The following is an 18,741-nucleotide window of genomic DNA, read 5'->3' as shown; positions in this document are numbered from 1 at the left end:
TTTGGAAATTCTTGACTTTGGCTTATTATACTTAACAAACCTTATTTTAAGTTTGAGCTCGAATCGAACTCGAGTAAAAATTGAACAAATCCATGCTTTTTTTAAGTCGAGCTCGAACGGTTTGCGAGCTGGTTTGGCTTGGGGCCACTCCTACTCACACCTAAGATTATGAATTGTAATGGAAGTTTTAAGTTGTAAGATTTTTTAGCCAAGCTCCAGTTTTAAGGGGGGGCCATTAGTGCCCTTGGTTAGAAATTTATATCCACTATATTTCTAAGAAATTTTCATATAAAATCTTATTAGTACCTTACTAGAAAATTACATAAAAAAATTTAAAAATTTCCAAGGAAAAATAAATGGTCATATTAGTGTTTTTAGCAAATAAATAAAAAATAATAATCACTCTCATACATTACCATACTTATTTGATAAATTTTTAGTAAAATAAAATATCAAATACAAAATTGTCATGAAAAAAAAAAATTCATACGGTTTTCCAACCTATCTTGGCTTGAAAAATCTTACATGAAAAATTATATATTTTTTTGATAAAAAAATTTAGCTAAAAACGTATTTTAAAAAAATAAGAAACATATTTCTATTAGAAATAACTTCACAGCATTTCTTGGTAAAGACGCTAAGAATCCCACATTTTCCTATTGGAACAAATATCTAAGTTGACGTTGGATACCTTTTTTTTTTTTTTATCAAAATGGTTGAAAAGAGCTGTATTAGTGGTTTGGTCTTGAAATATGAAAAAATGTGAGGGGCACGTTGTTGTCTTCCAAACCAACCCAACAAAAAACATATCTGAGCTCCAATTATAAGGATCGAAATAGACCCTTTCCCCACATGAATTAATGAAAGAGGATCATTCCCATTTATACTGGCATCTTTTTGAAGTGGTTGGGGTTTCTTCTTATGGTAACACAACATTCTAAAGTCACAGGCATTAGAGACCCATGACAAATATCATGCCACGGGGCACGGGGCCTAGGTTGGCCATGTGCAGCCTATTCATCTGACTTGTTGATGGGTTCAAAATTCAAAATTTGAAATTGGGGGCCTATTTGGATTGATTTGGATAGGATTTTTGAGAGATTTTAAGTATATGGGATAATGTCTTATTTGAATTTGAATAAATTTGATATTTTCCTTGGTGGCAATTTTTCATTAGTTAAAGTTTAAATAAGGGATAAATGGGTTTATCCCTCTTGACCTACAAATAGGGCATTGTAAACCTTATTGTAAAGGTGTATGGAGGGATAATCATCGAGTAAAGTCATTCAAATCTTTTATTACTATAATTTTTTTTTTAATGAATGAAAGAATAAGGTGTCATAGTCATATAATTTTACATTATGTAATTATGCCCATCATAAAATAAGGATTTAGTTGTTGTTCAATTAAGCCATAATTAAGTGAAGTTTGAGGTATTAATGGTTTCCTCTCTTTTTCGCCATTCTAAATTGATTGGTGGTAATGGTTTATATTGTGTAAAAAGCCTTAGGCTTCGTTTGGAACACAAAAAATGGAGAGAAAAGAAAAGGAAAGGAAAGAAATTTCTTTTCTCGTATTTGGATACCTATAATTTATCTTGTTTAGATAAACACTGAAAAATAGAAAAGAAAATAAAATTAGTAATATTTTTAATTTTTTATGATTAAAAGTTTCTATAATTTCTATTTTGTCATTTCTCTCAAAATTCCATCATTTATTAACTAAGACTAAAATTGACTTTCCCTCTTATTTTCTTTTTTCTATATTATTCTGTTATAGTCCTAGAGTTAAGTACCTATGTCTTCCGCTCCTAACAGGCTGGTCTTTTGGATAATATTAACTAGTTGCTTAACATTTGGTATCAGAGCAGACTCCCACGTCGCGAGTTTGATTCCCAGGACACGCAGAGGTTGGATTAAAGTTGCTGGTAGGTTGGCAGAAACCGGGTCGGGCCAGTGTCGCTGCGTGTGGTCGTTGGTTCGTGAAGGTGGGGTGTGATGTTATGGTCCTGGAGTTAAGTACATATGTTGCTTAACATATTCTCTCATACCTAATAAAAAAATAATAATTTTCTCTCTTTTTTTTTTCTTTTTTTTTCCACTTATATTATCCGTCTCTTCTTAATTCTTATCTAGCTTTGATTAAATACGTAAAAAGGTGTTCAACAACTAATGTGGTATTTAATTAGTCTATTTACTAATCAATTTTTCTGCTGCTCTTTTTTAGTATCAGTCTCCAATTGATTGGTTCACCTAACATATTATCTTTTTTGTTCCCTTTTCAAAAATATTGACCACTAATCACGTTGTTTATCAGATTAAACTACATTATTAATGGAATACGTGCGTCTCAATTTTTTAATTAAACCAACAGATTACAATCGGGTACCAGGATGCTTCCATGAGAAGCACAATAGAACCAGAAAATTTAGTTTTCAAATGGGTGGCCGTGAGTTGGGTTAAATGGGAAATCCTAACCGAACCGCACTCACTCGCCGTGGTAGGAGATGGCCTGATCGAGAGAATGACGTGCTTGAGAATGGAGGGACACTACTGGAATTTTACTGCGAAGGCGGAAATCGAATCGCCTTTCGACAACGAGTTACATTAATGGAAACAGATGACAAAATGTCGCTCGAAAGCTGTTCTCTTTGACTATTTTTCTCTCACGAGAGAGGATAAGTGCTGAGAGAGAAAATGGGAGCTTGTTTTCTGATGCTGCCGTAGTATTCTTTGCGTCAGAGACGGAGATCGGAAGAGAGAGATCCGGTGGAGAGGCCATCCATGGGTAGAACTCCGTGCTGTGCGAAAACGGGTCTCAAGAAGGGGCCATGGACACCTGAAGAAGATCGAATTCTTATTGATTATATTCGAACTCATGGGCATGGAAGCTGGAGATCGTTACCCAAGAGAGGAGGTGGGCGGACAGGCTTTTGTTTTCTTCTTAATTACTTCCAAGTGAGACGATTGTGTTCGTGATGTTTATTTTTTATTTTTTCTTTCTGTAATCACAATAGGGCTGTTAAGATGTGGGAAGAGTTGCAGACTGCGGTGGACGAACTATCTCCGACCGGACATAAAGCGCGGACAATTCTCAGAGGAGGAAGAGAACACCATTATCAATCTCCATTCGACTCTAGGAAACAAGTATGGCTCTTTATCTGTCTCTATCTTGTCTTTCTCACTTACAAAAATGATTCTGGAACTATCAATCTGATCATTGAACTCGGAATTTTTACAGGTGGTCTACGATAGCAGCTCAATTGCCTGGACGAACAGACAACGAGATCAAGAACCACTGGAATACCCATTTAAAGAAAAGACTGCTGAGCATGGGAATCGATCCGGTGACACACAAGGTGATTCCCAGAGATCCGCCAATGGTACTTTCTGGTAATTTCTCGTTTCTGGGTCTCCTCAACCAAGTAGAAGACTGGGAACGGCCGTGCCTCCCAGCTGACATCTCGACCCAGGCTCAGATCGGAAGCGCTAATCGGAAAAAGGGGCACGGCGTCTCTGACTCCATACACCATCAAAGCTACGGAGAAAGCTGTCTGAACCTGTTCGTTGACAGTGATGCCAACTTGGTGGTGGAAGAAGCTTCGGGGAAGGAGACGCCCATCATCGGCAGAGGTGAAGAGAGAAAGGGCTACTGGGGCAGCATGTTGGAGAGGATTCACGAACCCTTAGGAACCAAGTTTCCTGTGACTCATTTGACTTGATTTCGTGATGTTGTTTTCTTCTTTATTGGGTTAGAGAAAGGGTGAAGACGAAGCTTGATCGGCAAATTGTAATTTCCTCGTCAAGCCACCCTACTTTTTGCTGTTTATCCTTCAATCACAGGGGCTTCGTCTTGGACTGAGTGGTCCTTTGGACTGCACCTCACGTATCAGCACAAAATATGTACATGCCACATTCGGGTAGGACAAACTTAGCCGATGCATTTTTATCTTACGGTTAGCCCCTCCCCCCCCAAACCAGTAGGATAGCAACCATGGTTCTGCGAGTTTTTGAAGTAGGTGGTTCGGTAACTTGATTTGTCCTAATTAAACTTGGTCTGGATCGGCTTCACTAGGCAACAATCGGCATAGGATGAGAACGATTCCGATTTAGTCTTGACTCCATTGTTTCGAGCTCATTTTCAATCTGGATTTGAGTTGTATGTTTTGAAGCAAACAGATCTAGTCGGCAGGACTAGAGCGGATTTTGAGGGTTCTAATCTGGTTCCTGATATTGGGTTGTGGGACGATCTTAAGGAACGGATAAGGCCACACAGAGATGAGGTTCCTATCGACAGCTCATGTAGGGAGATCCTTTCAATTCTGGTGAAGTATGATGCACTCTTTGCTCATGGTTAAAGAGAAGCACCAAGCCAAACATCTTGCAAATCATTCAAGTTCAAAAGGCTCGCTAAATATAACAAGTCAAGTTCGAGATTTTTCAATCTTGGTTTGTTAGTTCGTGAGCCAACTCATTAGCATAAATTTTTTTTTTTTACGAAATACTCTTTACTCTATTGCTCTCATCGATTTCCTTTTTAGTTTTTATTTACCTCAAACCTTAAAGACGATCGATTATTCTACCTTTTTGGTTCTTTCAATATCTAACATTTTTTTTTGTTAATGAAATAAATACTATTAATGGAATAAATTATTTTTTTTAGGTCTATTAAATTGGTTATTATACAGTAGTATATTCCCGTACAAAATTTCATATGTAATAACTTACAGTTAAATGGTATTAAGTTCATCACAATATTCTTTTTATTTATTTATTTTTTTTTATTTTTCATCACAATATTTTCGAACTCATGAAACACAATTTCAATTTGAGGCTGAACTCAAATTCAAAATATTCAGATCAAACCAAACATATACATATTCAAGCTTGGCTCAGCCGGCGCTATGTCACCCGTAGCACTCTTTTGAATGTCTAAAGCCCGAAGATTCAAGTTCCGTTTGCTTTCTGGCATAGACAGGTTAAACAAGTCAAGTAAAACGCTGCCATGAATATCGTGGCTTAACAGAACGAACAAGCTCAATCGATATGAGTATGGAAGAAGCTCCCGTGAGTAGTGATGGCTGAGGATGACAACAGATCCAGTAATCGAAATTGATATTGCTTTACGGAAGAAGAGACCCCAAGAAAGATGATGGGTTAGGTGGTAACGACATCCATTATCTCTGACAAGTACCGCTTAACCAAAGGATACCAACTCTTTTAAGTCTGACAAGAACCATGATGCATAAGCTTTCCTTCACAAGAAATACGTATTATATGGAACCCCCATGAACCACGATTGAACCGTTTCAAAAAAATAAAAAACTCATAGCTGACCTAATTGTTATATGAAGGATATCCGAATGCCCACATTGGACCGACACCTTTAAAATTAAGGACTCGTCTGTGCAATAATGTCCTAGGAGGGAGGGAGGGAGGGGGGAATGAACAGCTCTTCCTATAATCTTCCACCATTGCAACAGAGATATTTTTATGGGCCAAACTGAATTCTAACAGAGATTGAAAACACAAAAAGTACATCTTGAAGTCAACAAGACACGAAAGAGAAGAAAAATAAAACATACCTTGGCTTCAGGCCCTAGGCTTTAATGACAGACCAGACTCTACTTTCTTGATTTCAAAAATGAGCATCCTCCACATTTTGAGTACAAACATTTCAGCTTCATCATCCAAAATGGATTGAAGCAGTTCAAGCATTTGTGATGCCTTCACGTGTTCCTTGGTGCTAGATACAATGTAGTCTACCAAAGTAGCTTCCTCCTCTCCCAGAAACGCTGTAATCTTCTTAGAAATCCATGGTCTCATTCTCTCGTGTAGTTCATGCTACAACATTCAGATACGACCATTAATTAAAATGCATATTCTTGTGTGCTGTACCTTTCTCCAGCAAAACACTAAAGCATATCATGTATGTTAGGGCTTTATCCAAGATCGATCTCCAGAAATCAGTGAGACTTCCAACTTCTACCATAAGCAGTAAACAACCTAGAAATTCAACCAAAGCAGTACCTGATACTTGTGTCTTTTTTCAGAGAAAACCCAATTTTCTAACAAAATGAGACAGCATACGCATTTACCCATGATACAAACCCACCACATGCAAGACATGAATTGATAATACAAACCCACCACATGCAAGACATGCATCAATGATACAAACCCACCATCGAAGATTTACTAGACCAAACTTCCCGCAGGATGTTATCAATGCCAAAAAAATAAAAACAAGTAAAGAAAAAAGAAAATTTTAAGCTATTTCGTACCGATGCTAGTCATACATTGCCTCAGGCAATTAGAGAGATGAGAGTTGCTCACCTTATCATATACGGCCCAGTTGATTTCATATGAAAACAACTCCTCCTTAGTCTTTGGAATCATGTCAATCAATTGTTTTGCATCCAAAAGCTTTTTGCTTTCTGACGCCTTGTCATGCACTTTCTCCTTGTTATCTCTCCCACGACCACTCTCCTCCCCATCCCGATCTCGCTCTCTACGAGATAATTTGTCGTTGGATCGCCTACTTCTATCTTTCTCAGGGTCAGCTCTTTCTTCCTTGGAGTTACCATTAGAAATACGCTTGGCAAACGCTGCTGCTGCAGCCAAATTTGGTGGAGCCCCTGCAGACCCAGACCCACTACCTTGGACAGCCCGCAATTCCTCAGTAGTATAATCTATTGGTACTAAACGTCTCATTTTTTTCTCCTTATCCCCATCTTCTTCATCCTCCTCATAGAACACAGAGGGAACAGTGGTGCGTTTTCCAGATCCTACTAGCCCAAAACCAAGCTTCCGTGCAGGAGCACTGCTACTCGGCCCCATTTCAGAGACAACATTTGTTTCCGTCCTTGATTCATCACTGCTTCCAGATCTCATGACCAAATTTTCTGCACAGGGAAATAAAAAGACAAACATCAGGTTAGCACTATGAGGTGACGAAGGTCTGACTTTAATAACTTAAAAAAGAGTACTTTATCCTTCTGATTGACACTATTACAGGTTCTCCAGGTACTCTTTCAGAGTAAGAAAAAATAACTGTAGCACTTACTGCCACCAATAATACAAATAACAATGATAGCAACAACTAGTACCTGCATTGTTAGCAAGACCAGAATCACTCTCATAGGCCCGCTCCTCAACATTTTCTCTACCTTCAGGATCAAGTGTCACCCCTGCCATTGTTGGTTTCTCACTACCATTATTAGCAACCTCTCTTTGCTCCTTTTCTTCAATTGCTAGTCTCTTAGCCTCAGCAAGTTCCTCCTCTTCTCTCACTCTATCACCCATGTCTTCTTCCTTTTCCCTTTGCCTCTTCCTCCTCCTTTCTTCATATGTACTGCTCCTGTGCCTCCTTTTCCTTGTATCGTCATCATCACTTTCATCTTCCTGATCCTTGATCTCCCTTCGCCTGGTCCATTCCTTCTCCTTCTCTCTCTCTCTTTCATGCTGTCTATGATACTCTCTGTCTCTCTCTCTAGATTCCCACTCCTTTACACGCTCCTTGTAAAGACGTTCAGCTTCACGGAATTTCATCTCTCGCTCCCTCTCTCTCCTCACCCTCTCTCTTTCTCGCTCTCTCTCATATCTCTCCAACTCCCTCTCCCTCTCACGTTTCAGGTCCCGCTCCCTCTCCTTCTCTCTGCTCCTCCGATCATATGATCGAGTTTTGTCAGAAGAGGGCGTTTCCACCTTGTCCAGCTCACTAGTTGGTCTATTTTCACTTGTTGTTTCTTCATCATTTTTATCCTCAATAACATCTGCAATAATAAGCATCAAGCTCAGTTACTAATGGAAGTAGCAAAAGCAGTGATAGTAAAACTTAACTTCATCTTGTCATGATTCACAAGTTGTAGTCACTATGTCAAGTAAAAAAAACCACTTGGCATACAGTGCACAGTAACATTAGCCAGAAAAATAGAAAGCAAAAAAAGAACTGTTAAGCAATTCATACCATGAACACAAAAAAAAAGTGTTAAAGCATACCAGTTTTGACGGGATCTGCATCTGTGTCTCCATCCTTTGACTTGGTGGACACTTCTGAGGCAGATGTCTGTGCAGGCGGAGGAGGGGGTAGGGGCTTGTTCTTCAGCCTCTCGTCCATCATTTTTGTCAGCTTCTCTAGAGCATCTTTGTCTGCCTCTTGATCCTCGATGGTGACAATACCAAATTTCTGAGGGTCTGTATTTACTTTTTCCTCTGAGTCATTTGCTTCATTTTTTGAGACCTCCGTGGAGGACTTGGGAAGATCTCGCTTTTCCACCCCAGGGGCATTTTCCTCTTCTGTTGTGAGACCCTCCACCTCATCTTCCTTGAGCTTCTTTTCCCTTTCAGTTTTCTTTTCCACATAACGCTCTAGATACTCTCTTGTTGCTTGATTAACATTTAGCTGTTAAGTACCAGGTTAAGATAAAACATAAGGTGAAAAAGATAACCCCAAACCTAAAAAATTTAAAGGAAAATAAAATAAACTAAAAAAGTATTAGGCAAAGAAGAAGGTATTGAGAATTGCACTAGCATGTCCAACAAGGTCCTAAGAACAGAAGGCTGAACCAAAAAATGCTTTAATGCTTTCACCATGCTATGAAAAGTTAAGCAGCACTTCCATAGATCCAGATTTTTATTAATTAAAAATAATAATGTCATACATCTACATATTCACATCTAGCAACCTAATTCATAGAGGAATATGAAGTCATGGCAGAAAGTCACCATCATGTGACCACAATAGCACAAAACAAACATTACATGTTGAGTTGCTTGTTGCATCCAACAAAATCATGCATACCACATGCTATACAAACAATACCCTTGTCAACTTAAAGAAAATCAGGATTTTAAAAGGAAGTTAGAGCAGTTCAATATAACTCTCCGTCAGTATTGGTACATAGATTAGCAGAGGAATCCACTCTTAGAAGAGGATGAAAACATATGAATTACTGTCAAGTCACCAGTACAACATGACTAATGAGTTTGAACCACGTTACTAGAAGACAAATAATATCATACTCTTTTTTTGGGACAAAACAGGCAAGAATTTTATTAAATGTTGTCCCATGCAACAAGGCTTTTTTTTTAGCAAAAATAGGTAAGTTCATCCTTCCAGCAATCAATTTTAACAAAAATAGTAAATTGAATTTTCCATTTCAAAATATGGCTTACAGAGGCAAAACAGATTAAGCTATAAATATACACTAAAAATCTGAATTAAAAAAAAAAACAGAATGGAATCATACCACGAGCTCTTGACCATCAACATTCAATTTACTCAGCGAACGCAACGCACGAAGCACACCTTCAGCTGATTCAAACTCACAGAAACCAAATCCTCTAGGAGTACCATCACTGGGATCTTGTGCACGTTTCCAACTCTTGACAGGACCACAAAGCTTCACAAACAAGTACAGAAATCATGCACATCATAAAAAGAACCATAACTACATATGTAGCACAAATTAGGAATGGTTGATAGTCTTACCTGAAGGAGAGAAAGCAAGAAATCATTTTCAACTGTTGGAGCAATCTTTCCAACATATACTGTCGTTTGTGGCTTCTCGGGCAGAGCAACAATAGGAACAACAGGCCTGATTACAGGGGTAACAATTGGAGGAACCCCACGGATCCCGGGAATAGGAGGTTGAGTCAATGGTGGACGGGGTGGAAAGACTGGGGGCCGGACAATACCATTGTATGGTGCAGGGTAACGGGGAATGCCTGCATCAAGGCAGACCACATCTATGCAAACTTGTCAGACAAGATTCAGAAAGTGTTAACCTAGAACCCTCACCAAGTGCACATTTTGCTATACAGGAGATAAAAGTAAATGAGAATGATTTAATATTGTTACCACACAACACAAGCATATTAGAGATGGCAGCACAGGTATGGCAACTATCACCAGCTGAACAAGTAACCTGAAGGAACATGGAAACAAATAGCATCCAATTTATAAATTATACGTGTGTAAGGCAGCTTACCTTATAACATTCCACTGAACTCAAACTCCAGAAGTTACCCCAGCACACTATATTTTGGTATTGATGAGACTCGCCAAGTCTCATCCAAAGCAAACAGCAGGACTTAACGGAATATCAGTAGTTAAAAATGTTCAGTCACCTTTAAACGTTTTAAAGTAACATATTTGAAAGAATAACAAACAAAAAGGAAAAGGAAACCACAAAAAATAAAAAAATAAAAAAATAAAAAAAGACAAATGATAGTAACGAAAGAAATCATAATACCTTGCAACACAAGCGCAATGAGCACTCACTTGCTAAACATGGTCATCTGTGGTGCAAATAAAATACCAATGAAGCCACCAAAAAAAGGCAGAAAAAAGGAAAGAACATCATAAACCTTATGAAATCGGTAAACTTAAAATCCTCCAACTTGCATAGCCATTAAGGCCATCTATCTATTACATTCTAAATGTTAAACTGTTTCCCTTCCAAAAATTCAATGAATTTAAAGAATTTAAGCATACCAACATAGGGTTGGAGTGAAGAGAGACTTTAAAGAACTGCAAGATGAAGACTGCTGATCTTTCTCACCATGGTCAATGAAGATGCTGTAGGAAAAAACATTCCGTCATCGACACCAAATGCATCCCTTATCTAACTAATAGGATTTGCACAGTTGCATCCCCAGTCTTCTCATCGAAAAATCCATCCTCACAAAATCACCGGTACCATGCATAGGAACCACAGTCAAAAAATGCTTAATGTTTTATTGTCTCTAAATTATATGATATTTAACAATTTTTACAAATCTCTATATTCAACAAGATACTACATCAAAGTCAAACAAATAATCCATTATTTTTAGTTGTACAACCATTAACCAGTGACTCTGTCGACTCTGGCACTGCACTTAGGAAAACACACAAGCACCCCAAAAAATTACAGGGCATTTCAATACTAAAAGCTTCCTTTTAACGTTTTGCCCACAGAGTTAGATGTTCACACAAATCCAACACATTTAAAAGCCTTCTTCCCGTACGGTAGAAGCATCAAGTCTCTACGTTCGATTGTCACCACAATCCTACTCTACAGAACCATCACCCAACCTTCTCATAGCCAGGAAATCAAGGGCAAAGAAGCAACTAAAAAGCGACCAACCATGAGATGAAAATATGAAATCGGATGATATAAATCGAAGCACATAAAAATCACAAAATAACATGCATACATCGTAGAAAACCCACCCGGAGGACGTAGATGCTGAGGCTGCGGGCCAGGTAAAGCAACGTGCGCAAGCGCAAATCCATTAGGCATCGGCGGATAGGGCCGTGGGGCAGTATTAGGATACATGGGAGTGGATCCAATGGGATGCATGGAGCCGGTTACGCCACCAGCGCCAGTAGGAAGGGCGTTCATCATGATTGATGGGGACGCACCAGAGACCCCAGGTGGTTGGGGATTAGGACTTTGAAAATTAGGGTTATGGGAAACCTGGGAGAATGAAGGGGCTGTTGGTGGAGGCCCGACAAGGCGGAAAGATGGAACTGCGGGAGGATAAGGTTGAAGAAAAGGAGGCTGAGATATTTGAGAAGGGTTTGAATAGGCGTTTGGATTTTCCGCAGGCACTGCCGCAGAAGAGAGCGAGGGAGCAGTAGCAGTTGAAGGGGAAGGGGAAGGGGAAGCCATCGCGGAGGGTGCCGGTTGGGCAGAAGCGACTTTATCGGGGTCTGAATTTTGGATATTAGAATCCACGGCTGCTGCAGGAGAGGGCGAGACAGCCATTGGAGACGCTCTGACTACCAGGTGACGGCAGCAACAAATTTAGGTCAGGCACTGAGGCATTGTTAACTTGTGATTTCTCGATTTTCTCAGGCGAGTTTTGGCAAATGACTCAATTTGTATGAACACAGTCCTACAGACAGGAACGGATCGACAAGAGACCGAGACAGCTCATGACACGAACACGGACCACGATGCGTGGCCTGTGCACAGAGAGTATCAAACACCGGCCGATTCCTTGTGTAGACGTCGACCGAGTTGGGTAAGTAATAAAAACAAATAATTATTTGTTCCATTTCTTCTATTTGTCTTTAATAAAAACGTAATTAAGTCATAATAATATTTACTAATTATTTATTAAGATATCCTAATGGTATCATTTTAATTACTCATTAAATACTAATTATAAGGTAATGTTATGTCAAATTATGTTGATGAACTCTATTTATGATATGTCAAAGATAAAGATACCACTTAGGTCATCCCATTCGGATTTGAACGCATGACATGGGAGCCGGCTCTGATACCAAATGTTAAACACCTAGCTAATAATAAACCTAGGACCATAATATAATTCAGAAAATTACAGGGATTTCAGTATTTCTCTGCAATTCCGTACATAAGAATTTCATTAATGTCTAAACGCGCTTTAAATTGTGATAAAAGAAAAGCACCGGAAAAACACTTTTCTTAGGCATTTCATTTCAGTGATCGCCTGCTCGAGGGGCGTTTGGGTAAATTATGTAGTTATCTCACCTGGGCTTTAAGCTGTTCAACTACAGTTACTCTCTCTTTTTCGACTTGCCCTAATAATCTCTTCCCCTCTGTCGGTTACTTGGCGCCATTAAGATCTGGTAGAAATAAGATTGCTGCTTTTTGCTTTTTTGGTTTTCCGATTATTTATAGTTTTTTCTTGAACTCTCAGCTAATTCTCTTTCTTGATTTCCTCAGTTTTCCAAAGGTTTTTTCGGCTTCTTGGAATAAAAATGTATTTATCTGGTGAAAGTTGGCTGTTCTCTCTTGGATACTCATAGCCGAAATGCTATTCGATTCTTTTGCGTGTTTGATATTTTAAAACCTATTTTGCTGTTCCCTGACTATATCCATTTTGTCCGTTAACGTGGGATCCATCCACTCGGATCTGGTAATATTCTCAAACGAGAAAAGAAGAATCTTCTTTTTTCTGTTATTTTCCATTTTTCTTTTCAAGTTATTTGGCGTTCACTCCTGTTTGCCACTGTTAGTACTGAACTCAGTTTGATTTGTGATTACATGGCTTGTGTGTTTAGTTCTCTCTCTTTCCATGTGTATTTTCTTTTCTGGCTTCTCTCTTTTTACAGGATTTACTTGTTTTCTAATTACAAAATAAATAATGTTTTCTGACATTTGAGTATTATTTGACTCAGAGAAAGATGAGCTTGTGGCGGTTGCGGACGCAGCGGTTTACCGATCTCTTCCTGGTCTGGTTTTTCAGGGGGTTGGTAGAAGCGCGAGACGAAGCAGGAATTGGTCGATAAACCTCTGCATCCGGTGCTCATGGAGTTCACTCTTTCCGGCCTTACGAATCTAGTTTTTAGAGTAGTTTGGTTTGAAGAGGCATTGTTTATCTTTTTTATTTATTTATAATTCTTGGTTAAAAATGACAATGTTTATAGAGTTGTTTGTGACAGTTTCCTGACATCTCTCTGTTTTAGTATGCTTGTTATTAGAATCTTTCATTTGGTGTTGATTCTAACTGCCTGGATGTTGTTATTGCTTAACCCTTTCATCTTTTAAATGTCTACTAAATTTACTTTTTCTAATTATTTTTTCCATGGAATGATGAGTTTGTATAAATAGTTGTAAACATGGGTTCAGCTTCTTTGGCTGAGTTGTTTTACTGCAACAACTATTTATTTATGGTAATCAGTACCGTATTTTCCAGGAAGTAAGCCATTTGTTGCACAAGTTTAGAATTGCCACCTATTTTCTACTTGCATGACAAGGTGCAACAGATCAAAATTAATTATGCTGTAAGAACTTTTATCTCAACAAATGTACCGTCTTCTCCTTCTCCAACTAGCAGATAAGTATCAGGAGCTCGAGTTATTGGTTGCACCAATTCTAAGTTGATTTTAATAAAGTAGAAAAATTGTAAGTTTCTGGTATCATTTGAGCTGCAATTCAAATGGTTTATGTAGAAAAAGTCAGTATGGAAGAGGAAAAAAATGAAGGTTGAGGATTCTGCAGGGAATGCAAAATTATTCAATCTGGATGCTTGAAAATGAAAGGTTGCTATAAAGCTAAGGAAGCTGGGGGGAGATTGATGAGAAATTTGCTCTTGATACTTGGGAACTATAAATGATCACCAATCACGTTCAGGTGAAGTTGAACTGTATAAGAATTGTTTGCCTGTGAGGTTAGAATTTCAAAGACTTTGTGCTGATGCAAACACAAAGATGGATCAAAGAAGAGTGGGAAACCTCTCGCTATTTTTTGGGTATGTGTTCTTTCTCATTCTTGTTATTGTTTAAAAGGTAAAAGATTTTCATTAAAATCAGACTATTAGTGGTGGAAGTGATGGAGTCCAAGTAGTGAACTAATTGGAGAAATCTCAGTACGGGTTATCTAGCTTAAAGAATGTTCACAGATCAGGGCTGCTTCAGCTTTTGAAATGGTGGAACAATCATTGCCTCCAGACCAGATGGTCTTGCGAAGTAGGGGAATCTGAATGTGTTAGTTAAATCACCTTGCACTTGTGCCACATTGGCCCAACTTCCTTACATCTGGTTTATAGTTATATACTTTGAGCTTCATTAGAGAGTTGCGTGGAAGACATTGAGGTTATGCAATGACGCTAAGAGTAGAAACTGTTCCATGCATATGAATTGCTGATCCAGGCTGCCTCTTTGCAGTGTTTCCGCTAAAGAGAGATCTGAATCAAAATAAAGGACAATGGAGTGATATGATTTTGTTTCTTGAATTAGAACATAGAACAAAGTGGGTGAAAAGAGATGGCAAGAACATGTAGAAGAAAAGTTCTAAGCATTGAAACAAGAAAACAGTTTTCAAGTTGAACCTTGGTACAAGGATAGGCTAGAAGAGGGGAAAGCTACATTTACAGCCTAGATCAAGAATTGACAAAGCTATATGAAGAAGCAGGGCCTTTTCTTGTTTCTCATTTTCTTTTGAATGGTCTCTTTTAGAATCCAGTAGTACAACAGGAAATACCTAGTTATGGTAGCTAAAATGGGATGTCCATGATTATCTCTGATGTTTTAATCTTAAATTTTGCTTCTTTTGTGTGTGCGACGCTGCAGCCTGCTGCGGTCTGTAGTCTCAGATCCACAAGTTTTGTGTAAGCCACAGAATCAACTGAAGAACAAACCAAGTGTAGCAGCAGTGTTGGTCGGTTGATCAATTGCAGCAGAAGAACTCCCTGAGTAGTTTTCCATCTTTTACCCTGGTTCGAATTTCTCATTTCTGACTTTCTTATCCCCTCTATCAAGCTTTCTAGTCGTTGGGTGGCTTGGATTTTCTGCATAGATTAAATATACAATAATGTGGGTTGTAAGAAGTGTCTGCAGGTTTATTCATAGATCCTATTGAGTCATTATTTTCAAAATCTCAGTATCTGACAGATCGATGGTAACTATTCCTGGTGAAGGAGGTTTAGATGCTCTTCAGGTCCACTGGGTGACCGGCAAGCTGGCCTAGTGACTGTGTGCTTAGTAATGTTTTAATTGCAGTGCATTTATTATTTATTTGTTGAGCGTTGGCTTCTTATCTGGTGATCAAAATATAGCAATATTCCGCCAATGATTGACAACCTCATGAAAGTTGTTTTTCTTGTTGGTGTTCTCATTATTAACTTCTAGTGGTGTCTCGAGAAGTATCCCTGTCAATGGTCAGCAAAAGCCAACTCCTGTACATTAAGTGAGGAGCTTTGATAATGCAACTCAAAAAGACGATTACTTGGTCACTTTGGCTCAAATTCTTAACTAGAGCGAATAGGAGTAGAGCTTAATTACATAATTATAGAAAAGAGCATGTTTTTTTAGTATAATTAACCCCTTCATACATAACAAAAGATATCTACTCATTTACTGAGTTATTAGATTTTTTTAGAATGTATCATTAAAGATAACTTAGATTACATGCTTAAGTAACAATTTTTATATTGTTTTATAGGTTTCTTGTAATTTTTAACCTTTTTACAATTCTGAATGAAACGAGTATCGATTAAGGAAACACCCATTTCTTTTCGGAATGAAATGAATCTATTGATACCGTGGTATTCATATGATAACATTTATTTCTATTAAAATGGAGTTTAATAAACTGAACAAGTTATTATAGTATTTTCATATATTCGTAACTAATAATTCAAAATGATTTGTATGTTTATATAATCTTTAATAATCTTACTTTATTTTTTAAAAATTAATTATTTTCTTGTTTATTTAAGTCTCAATTTGTTCGAAGTATTTGGAGTTTGGCCATCTTATTCATATAGTAACTCTAATTTTAAGAGGATTGATATTTTTTAGAGATTTTTAGGTTTTTACCCAATTTTTAAAACTTAATTAGATAAATGACGACTGTTTGAACTTATTTAGAAAAATATTCAAACTTTGAACAATCAATTGTACATGTGTACATGCAAAGGTGACACATAGGTTTTGACCGATTATGTCATCACCCATGTAAGATGTCACATCATTAAATAGGTAAGAGTTAATTTTTTAAATTAATTAATATAATTTTTTACAATTTATTATTTTAAATATAAGGTAATAAAAAGTATATTGATAAATTTATTTTTTAAATATAAAACAAATTTAAATTTTTTTAAATTTATAAATATTTTAAATGGATGATGAAAGGTATTAAATGGATGATGATGTGGTTTGACATGTTATATTTTAAACAGTAGATTTTTTGTCATTTAATGACGTTACATCCAACATGTGCAATGATGTGTATGTAATATGATGTGTTTGTTATATTGACGTGTTATGATAACGTGGTTAAAGTCTACGTGTCACTTGTACACATGTGTAGTTAACTCGGTTAAAGTAGTCTACGTGTCACTTGTACACATGTGTAGTTAACCGGTCAAAGTTAAGTATTTTTTAAAATAAATTCAAATGGTCCTCATTTATCTAATTAAATTTTAAAAATTAGATAAAAACCTAAATTTTCTTACTTTCTACATCGATCAATACGCAGTGACAATGATTTTCTGTATTAGATATTTGATCCATCTGATTCTAGTTTTTGTATGCGACGATGCGCTCTGTTCTTGAAAAGCTCGTAGAGAAAAAACTGTGGAATTCATCAGGGCTGTTTGCCCCGCGATTAGGGCATAAATCTGTAGTTACAGACGCCCAGCTACCGCACAAGAACCAAGCGTAACACAGTCAAGAGTGAAGATCAGCATCGAATCATCAGGTGCTCTTTATAAGAAATTAAAGAGGAAGAAAGAATGTTTTCTGTCTGTAATTTGTAGTTTGGCTCCTTGAATTGCTAGCAGAAGCTTGCTTTTCTCCAAATCTGAAACAAACACATCTGAAATGAAAAAAAAGAAAAAAAAGTAGTGACGACTATATCAAAGAAATCCTTCTCCACAACTCTCATTCACATGACGGGAAGGTACTTCCATCTCTCTGGTTCTTATCTGTTTACAGATATTATCTTCATCGTCATCACGGAAAGAGGGAGCCACATGAACAGACGAATAAACCTTAGAAAATCCACAAAACCCATTGTTCCTTTCGAAACCACAATCCGCGCCCGCGTTACCATTAGAAGAGTTACAAACGATGGTTTCTTCAACAAGACAGGAGAAATCGCCGCTCTGATAACCTCTCACTCTTTGGGCTTTCGGAGATGAGGCCTTTATATGGCTCTTCATTATTGCATGGTGAAGAAGCTGATAGAACCTCGCGTTCTTAGCAACCGGGACACTCCTGTCTTCACCGCTAGGGAAGTTGGTCTTCGCATTCCTGCCTCTGAGAAGCCTCGCTGCGTTGTCGTACGCCATGGCGGCTTCTTCGGGTCTGTCGAAGGTGCCCAGCCACAACCGGAGCTTCTGACAAGTGTCTTTGATCTCTGCAACCCATTTCCCGGAGGGCCGCTGCCGCACGCCGAGGAATTTAGTTTCCGAGGCGTTGCTTCTTCTGGGCGGCTTCGAGGCGTCCTTCACGTCATGTTGAGGATCCGAAGGTGCACCGGTACAAGGATTTTGCTTTTGGCGTGGCGGCTTTGAGCTTGGTGGGTTGGACATGGAGAGAGATTGATCAGAGAATCGACTCTGGGGGTGAAGACGCCAAGCAGCTGATATATATTGATTAAGCTGGTGATGACACGTTGATGACTTCAGGTTCGATGTTTGTTTATTGATACGGAGTTGATCATTCTCCAAAGCATATTCTTGTCGCGATGAAGCTTTTCAAATTTCAAAGTGCCCTCGGATTGAGAAAGAACTACAGAAATCGCAATCCGGAGCTCTGCAAAATACAGTTTCTGTATATTTCTGCAGAGGAGTTAAAACTAATGAGAGCAAGACAACCCATTACCCCAACAATATCGAAATGGAAAGGAGAATCCCAGAACAGAACCACTGTTAATTTTCGCTTCACACTGTTCCAGGAAATCCCAGAAAAAGCTCAACACCTTTTCAAAACTTCACTCCTTAAATTTATGTTCTTCAGATTGAAAGAAAAACCCAAGACTGGTAATTTGATTGCCCGAGCAATCAAGTAAAGGCCTTTGGATCATTCGACGTCAGGATTAATGAAAGCCTTCAGCTCTTTCAGATCCCTTTCCTTAAAAACAAATAAGGTTACATCAAAATGCAGAAAATGACAATCAAGGCTACAATGGCTGACATCCCTCTCATCACCATTATCATTCTTAATATCAAAATGTTCCATTTTCTATAAACAAACCAACGGGACCCATATCATCAAATTGAGCTACTATCCAACATAATGATCTGCTGTAAG

General features: G+C 38.1%; 3 protein-coding genes across 5 annotated transcripts; 1 reads left to right on the top strand and 2 right to left on the bottom strand.

The window, feature by feature from the left end:
- Positions 1-2,623: 2,623 nt before the first annotated feature.
- LOC137937062 (transcription factor MYB8) lies at positions 2,624-3,861 on the top strand. The gene is made up of 3 exons (XM_068782099.1): positions 2,624-2,916; positions 3,017-3,146; positions 3,241-3,861. The coding sequence occupies exons 1-3, from the start codon at positions 2,784-2,786 to the stop codon at positions 3,719-3,721; spliced, it is 744 nt and encodes a 247-aa protein (XP_068638200.1). The 5' UTR covers positions 2,624-2,783; the 3' UTR covers positions 3,722-3,861.
- A 1,580-nt stretch (positions 3,862-5,441) lies between these two features.
- LOC137937061 (RNA-binding motif protein 25-like) lies at positions 5,442-11,822 on the bottom strand. Of its 3 annotated transcripts, XM_068782097.1 has the most exons (9): positions 11,218-11,305; positions 10,498-10,581; positions 9,862-10,301; positions 9,493-9,728; positions 9,251-9,403; positions 8,001-8,403; positions 7,109-7,774; positions 6,336-6,904; positions 5,442-5,843 (listed from the first exon to the last, which is right to left on the bottom strand). In XM_068782097.1, the coding sequence occupies exons 3-9, from the start codon at positions 9,953-9,955 to the stop codon at positions 5,592-5,594; spliced, it is 2,373 nt and encodes a 790-aa protein (XP_068638198.1). In that variant the 5' UTR covers positions 9,956-10,301; positions 10,498-10,581; positions 11,218-11,305; the 3' UTR covers positions 5,442-5,591. The 3 variants fall into 3 exon arrangements, with proteins under 3 accessions (XP_068638198.1, XP_068638199.1, XP_068638197.1); XM_068782098.1 differs by lacking the exon at positions 10,498-10,581 and having other exon boundaries at positions 11,218-11,299; XM_068782096.1 differs by lacking the exons at positions 9,862-10,301; positions 10,498-10,581 and having other exon boundaries at positions 11,218-11,822.
- A 5,520-nt stretch (positions 11,823-17,342) lies between these two features.
- On the bottom strand, positions 17,343-18,020 carry LOC137937468 (ethylene-responsive transcription factor CRF1-like). Its single transcript, XM_068782527.1, has one exon. It carries the CDS (start codon positions 18,018-18,020, stop codon positions 17,343-17,345), a length of 678 nt encoding a protein of 225 aa, XP_068638628.1.
- Positions 18,021-18,741: the final 721 nt, after the last annotated feature.

The sequence above is a fragment of the Aristolochia californica genome, unplaced genomic scaffold, assembly GCF_029961685.1.
Source record: "Aristolochia californica isolate CCGP_79_NKW_82.1479 unplaced genomic scaffold, dmAriCali1.0.hap1 SCAF_7, whole genome shotgun sequence".
NCBI lineage: Eukaryota > Viridiplantae > Streptophyta > Magnoliopsida > Piperales > Aristolochiaceae > Aristolochia > Aristolochia californica.
This window is presented reverse-complemented; position numbering and strand designations above follow the sequence as displayed.

Excerpts from the sequence above, each read along its gene's own strand:
- LOC137937062 (XM_068782099.1), top strand. The coding sequence starts at position 2,784 with ATGGGTAGAACTCCGTGCTGTGCGAAAACGGGTCTCAAGAAGGGGCCA. Across the intron at positions 2,917-3,016 it reads ATCGTTACCCAAGAGAGGAG|GGCTGTTAAGATGTGGGAAG; the intron begins GTGGGCGGACAG and ends TAATCACAATAG. Across the intron at positions 3,147-3,240 it reads CATTCGACTCTAGGAAACAA|GTGGTCTACGATAGCAGCTC; the intron begins GTATGGCTCTTT and ends GAATTTTTACAG.
- LOC137937061 (XM_068782096.1), bottom strand. The coding sequence starts at position 11,755 with ATGGCTGTCTCGCCCTCTCCTGCAGCAGCCGTGGATTCTAATATCCAA. Across the intron at positions 9,404-9,492 it reads TCTTGCTTTCTCTCCTTCAG|CTTTGTGGTCCTGTCAAGAG; the intron begins GTAAGACTATCA and ends TTGTTTGTGAAG. Across the intron at positions 7,775-8,000 it reads TGCAGATCCCGTCAAAACTG|ATGTTATTGAGGATAAAAAT; the intron begins GTATGCTTTAAC and ends TTATTATTGCAG.
- LOC137937468 (XM_068782527.1), bottom strand. The coding sequence starts at position 18,020 with ATGTCCAACCCACCAAGCTCAAAGCCGCCACGCCAAAAGCAAAATCCT.